The sequence below is a fragment of the Denticeps clupeoides genome, unplaced genomic scaffold (genome assembly GCF_900700375.1).
Source record: "Denticeps clupeoides unplaced genomic scaffold, fDenClu1.1, whole genome shotgun sequence".
NCBI lineage: Eukaryota > Metazoa > Chordata > Actinopteri > Clupeiformes > Denticipitidae > Denticeps > Denticeps clupeoides.
The window spans coordinates 109,864-115,760 of record NW_021629716.1 but is presented as its reverse complement, the minus strand read 5'-3'; the positions used below and the strand labels follow the sequence as shown (position 1 = coordinate 115,760).

At 40.9% G+C, this 5,897-nt stretch overlaps 1 protein-coding gene across 2 annotated transcripts; it reads right to left on the bottom strand.

Moving 5' to 3' along the window:
• Positions 1–521: 521 nt before the first annotated feature.
• LOC114772544 (uncharacterized) lies at positions 522–4,613 on the bottom strand. Of its 2 annotated transcripts, none has more exons than XR_003743989.1 (4): positions 4,570–4,613; positions 3,843–3,951; positions 2,938–3,071; positions 522–1,383 (listed from the first exon to the last, which is right to left on the bottom strand). XR_003743989.1 is itself a non-coding variant. In XM_028965415.1 (4 exons), the coding sequence occupies exons 1-4, from the start codon at positions 4,537–4,539 to the stop codon at positions 1,228–1,230; spliced, it is 630 nt and encodes a 209-aa protein (XP_028821248.1). In that variant the 5' UTR covers positions 4,540–4,606; the 3' UTR covers positions 522–1,227. The 2 variants fall into 2 exon arrangements, 1 of the variants encoding a protein (XP_028821248.1); XM_028965415.1 differs by having other exon boundaries at positions 4,309–4,606.
• Positions 4,614–5,897: the final 1,284 nt, after the last annotated feature.

Genomic DNA, 5,897 nt, shown 5'->3' with positions numbered 1-5,897 from the left:
TTTCGGGAAATATATGAAATTTTAATTTCTCAGAATTTTTGGGAGATTTCAGTCACTGATTTGTAGCTTTTGTGGGGTCACGAGAAACAATGGCTGCTGTCAGAAAATGTGACCCCCCTTCAGCAGGAGCAGAACACTCCAGTTAGTCATTCTGCACATGATTATTATTTCTAGTCATGACTGGTCATCTAAAAATGTTTTGGACCCCCAGTTTCTTTTTCATTCTTATTATATGTGGGGTCACAATATATGATGGCTGCTGTCACAAAATGTGACCCCCTTCCCCTGCAGGAGGGTCACCTGAACGTGTAATGTGAGCTGAGTGCAGGGACACCTTGCTGGTTTATGGATATTAACCTGTGATGTTCCAATAGCATATCTAAACAATGCTATTGTTAATTTTTCATGTTATGAAATAAGACATAAACATTGTGTTGAGTCTGTTTATTGCTTGAGTAATATTAAATATGAATGGAGGATGAATGCCTCTGGAACCCCCACAACCAGTCTCCTTAACCCCGTCTCCTTGCTGCAGCGTGCACATCACCACGGTGACCAGATGCTTGCTACTCCTTTCCACCTGTTGCCGGTGCGTGGCGCCGCCTGCTACTGAACTCTTTCACATACCTGCCGTGCTGCATGACCATCAACATGGCAAACAGACGTTGTTCCAGATCAGCTCTGCGCCTGCCCTGTTTTTTTTCATGAAGCTCTGCTTGCACGTACATTCACAGTCTGCTTCCAGCTCCAGCCCAATGTCAGCGAATGCGCCCCCTGGATCGGCCTTGATAGTATGAACGAACCACAACAGGCTTTTTTTGTTTTTCCAAACCACTGAGAATTTTCAATGAGATTAATTCAAATTTTATGTACAATCAGTAAATATATAATTTTTTGAAATCATGAAATAAGTAAAAAACATATGTACAGTTCCATTTGTTACAAGATTATACTTGTAGTGCATAATATGTTATGAACAGATTTTACTTTGTGTGAAACTTGAAAAACAGTTATTCTCTGCTGTGTAATAAAAGGTGTACGTTGCATTTTTGCACATAACATTGGGTATTTCTGTGAATCCAGGAACCCTGCACCTTCCCTTTTTTATTATTACATTATTGGCCAGTGTGAAGTATTGGTCATGTGGACATCTTGGTTTGGAATGGGAGCCGTGGGCCCTTGTTTCCTCCTTGTCTCCTGTAATTGTTGAGAAATCCCACCACCGGTTCATACTTTCTTCCTGGCATTTTGAATTTCACAATCTGGTGGAGGGATGTATAGCCATGCAGGATGCAGTAGAGAGCCATCTGAGTGACGTGTTCCCTGGTGTCTGAGAGGAACGTCGAATGTCATCTTCATATTCATCTTCATTATCACTGATATCTGTTTCAAAAATATAAAGTTCGAGTCAGTAAAATTGCAACAAAGGCATCAGAAGAAAAACAGCTTGATATTTAATATCTAATTTGATATTAAAAATCTGTATTTTGACTTGAGTGAGGGTAGATACCTTCTGGTAATTTTTTGGGTGAACTTCAGACTGTAAATTTGTTGAAAATCTGGAAGCTGAATTTTACTAGCCCATGATGGTGTATGGTGAGTTACCCTCTTGACAGTGTGGAAGTGGTGTCTTCCAAAAATGCCATACTTTTAACTTGAATTCAACATATGCTCAAGCAGGTAAGATTTTTTAGCAGGTTCAACTAAACACTCATCAGATGTAGTGAATGGTTGTTTTTTCAGTTCAAAGAAATTCTGGTGACACTGAAGTGCTGAATTCTGAAGCGCTAATGACGTACAAACTACAGAACCCAAAATGCAGTGCACACTTGCTGAGGATCTGAAGTTTGTGTGTTATTAGCGCTTCGTATCACTGGGCCATAATAATGAATATATATAAAGTGATCTCACAGGATGCGGGCCACGAGTTTGACACCCCTGCCTTAAAGAATCCTAATATATTAAAATGAAGGAACTAATAAAGACCAATTTGATCAAATTAAATGGAAATTAATAATAAAGAGAATCATGAAGAGCTTATCATTTAGATATTTGCCATTTTCTTTGCAGTCAGCAAAGTAGATTCATTTTTGGGACATTTCAGAATCTGTATGATTTTCTACAAATATCACATCAAAATTAATGCATATGTTGTAGGTTTTTTACTGTGGATTATGATACTTATTGTTCTTGTTGTCATCTGAATGGTTATTTTTTATATTTTTCTCCATTAGTTTTAAATTCCTTTGGGATTCAGACTCTGTACCGAAGGTTCGGGAAAGAGTTCGATTGTGTGACTCATGAGACTTTATTTTATACGTTACAATACAGTGGGGTCCCCAACTCCTTAATTAGGATTCTATCCTTTTGATTCACTCATTAGTCTACGTATGTTAAATGGAGTAACTGTGTCTCTGTCCCTTTTAATGTTTGTAATGTGGTTAGTAAAGGAAGTGTTCTGTCATCTCTTTTTAATGTGTACATGGATGTGTAGTCGGTGGAACTATTATCAATAACCTGACGTGTGCAGATGATTTAATGATCTACTGTCCATACAGTGCTGGCCTTCAAAAGTTACTGAGGGTCTGCTCGCATGGTTCAGAGTTTGAGATCACTTATAATGGCAAGAAAAATCGTAAGAAGGAAATCGTGAAGGAAAAATACCTTTGGAGATAGCCTACTTGTATGTTCAAACGCTTCTCTGTCAATTTATTCGTAAATACATGTCTGTATAAAAATCACTTCTCAAATTTGCCAGTTTATGAATTCTGTATTTTGTATAACACCTTGTCTTCCAGATGTTCATTCATTTAGGAGCCCTACCCAGACCCAAGGCTCTACTCAACACGCTTCTATACTTTGCCAGTATGTTCTTGGGGCGACTGGGCATAAACCGAAGAAAGATCTAAATGCTGGCAACATAAAAGCATCAGTTACCTGATTACGGGCCTGCGTGGGAGCCTCCATTACTGTGCTTCTAGTGCTTCTACTCCACCTGGTGGTCATGGGTGGGATTGGATAATACGCTGTAACATACACTGGGGGCTGTACAGAGTGTAGCAGAGCTGCATCTGAAACAGGCAGAATACTAATGGCTATCCAGACATGAAAAGGTGAAGTGAGGTGTTACCTGAGAAGGAGGAAGAGCAGGCAGGTAGGTCCATGGCACTGATGGCTGCTGACAAGAGACTGACTCTAGTTCTATTGCGGTCTCATGCTGAGTAAAGAACCCACCAGTGAAAGTGATTGTCATTCTGAAACACTCTAGAACAGCACACGGTGACGGTGAGCAGTGGGCAGCCATGACAGGCGCCCAGGGAGCAGTGTGTGGGGATGGTGCTTTGCTCAGTGTCACTTCAGTGGCACCTTGGCGGTTCGGGATTGGAACTGGAAACCTTCTGATTACGGGGCCGCTTCCTTAACCGCTAAGCCTATCCGAATAAATTTATCTGTGTTCAAAGTGTTCCACTCTGTCCTCTAAGGTCCAGACAGTACTAAAATAAAAAGTTATTTTAATTGAGTCATCACCTACAGGGTGGGGGGTTAATGCAGAGGACACATTTCATTGTGTGCATGTTTGCTGTGCATGCTGTGTATCACAATGACAAAAAACAAATGCTTTTCATTTCACTGAAGATTATAAAATCCTTTTTATTAATCTTAGTACAGCACTGAATGAAGAAGCAATTAAATTGGCCTTCATCACACAACAGATGTGGGTTTGACTACATCATTATTTCAAACTTTGTCAATAACTATTTAATAACCTCCCAGTCATTTATAATATACTTTCTGTCCCACAAAGTTTGAACTGTAGTGTAAAAAAAACAGAACACATTTACCTGTATGTTGAGTCGTCCGCGGTGGGGTGCCAGGCCGGTGCGCTGGTAAGACGAGGCAGAAAGCTGCAAGTCGCTCGTCCTCAAACACTCCAGGCCACAGGAGGACATGCTATTGGATGGGGGGGTGGAAATAAAGCTCATTTTATTGACATGAATACTACATTAAACCCCACTGAAGATGTAGGTTAACTTTAATTTTACTTTACTTTACTTTATTTAGCAGAACGCTTTTATCCAAAGCGACTTACAAGAGGAAGACACCAGCAATTCTCGTTCGATTTCTATAGAATTTTGGGTTTACAAAACTAAGAGCCCTGATAAGGCCTAACTTGTCAGCAAAGAGCATGCACAGAGATTGTTAAGTGCTAGACGAAGAAAAAATTATAATATATATATGTATTTTTGTATTATTTTGTGCAATGTGTACGCATGTGCATGTGTACTTTTTGAATAAGCGGGTTTTCACCTGCTTCTTAAAGGTGGTGGTAGTCTCGGCTAGTCGAATGGAGGAGGGCAGGTTGTTCCACCAGCCAGGGACAACAAAGGAGAACAGAGTTAATTGGAATCGGAGACCCCGTGAAGAGGGAATTTTCAGTCTCATTTCATTTGCAGATATGAGAGGGCATGCCGGAGTGTAGCCAGGTATTGTATTGATGTAGGAGGGTGCAGTTCCATTTACAGCCCTGTAGGCAACCATCAAGGATTTGAACTCAATGCGAGCAGCTACCGGGAGCCAGTGGAGAGAGGTGAGAAGAGGCGTAACATGGGTGTATTTTGGCTGATTGAAGATGAGATGGGATGCCATATTTTGGACCATCTGGAGTGGTTTTATGGTGACTGCAGAGGCTCCAGCCAGGAGAGAGTTACAATAGTCGAGTTTGGAGATGACCATTGCCTGGACGAGGAGCTGCGTAGCCTGTAGTGAGAGAAAAGGCAGAATCTTGCGAATGTTGTAGAGAGTGAACCTGCAGGATCTGGAGATCGCAGCAACATGATGGTTCAAACTCAGTTCTAACTCCATCTGCATCTATGCAGCAAAGCATCTAATTTTCATTTTTCTTAAAAGCCGGCAGTGTAATCTGACACTGAATAATTTGCAAAAGTAAAAACTCCCCACAGTCTCACATCTCTGTTTCAGTACTTGTTCATCTCAGTTTTGGGATGGGAACTAATGTGATAATTACAAGGGTGTTAAAACATAACTTGTTTAACAGATTAAAACCTAAAATGGGAAATGAGTGGGTGAAATTAGTTATTGTTCAGTTCATAAATCCTGGCAGATCAAAATAAACTCATCAGGCAGCGAGGATGGAAGCATCTCCCAATTTCTTTAAAAAAAATCAGATGCATTTCCAAAGCCTGGTGGTTTGCGCAACACCGGAACGAAAACGGGACCATCTGTGACCCCCTGTATAAATTTACATTCAGAATGTAAACTCCACTTTAGAATTTATTTTAAACGGTGTAATTCACATAAAACTATTTCATTGTATGTATATTTACTGTGTAACAGCATTCGCTACCTTCAACATGCAATAACTCCCCCAAATTCTACATATAAAGAAATATTAATGAGGGGGACAACATCACTCACTCAGAGGTGCAAAGTCTGGGTGACGACGCGCAGCTTGGTGTAAAAAGACTCACCTCTTTCCCTTCTGGCTCTTTGTTTCTCTCCGGTCTGGTTTCGCCAGGCGACAAACTGCTTGTAGTGTCATTTTTTTAACATGCTGAGTTAAAACTGTCTAGAACGCCACGGACACCGTCGCCATCATCCTCACGTCTCAGCCGCAGTCAGTGCCAGAATCTGCCGAGTTTTCCCGACTCTTTTTTCCAGAACTGCCGTAAAGCGCCAAAAAGACGAGCCCCATTTTGGAGAGAAAATTTGATCCTTGTCGTAAACTTGGTAATAGCAGCGACGCCCGAACTCTCACATTCTGATCCTTTTTTACAAATAGCCTAATAAAAACATTTCATTAGGCCCACTTTAAAATGAGCCCTTAAGGTACATGTGTCAAACTCGCGGCCCGCGGGTCACATCCCAGGGATTACTTT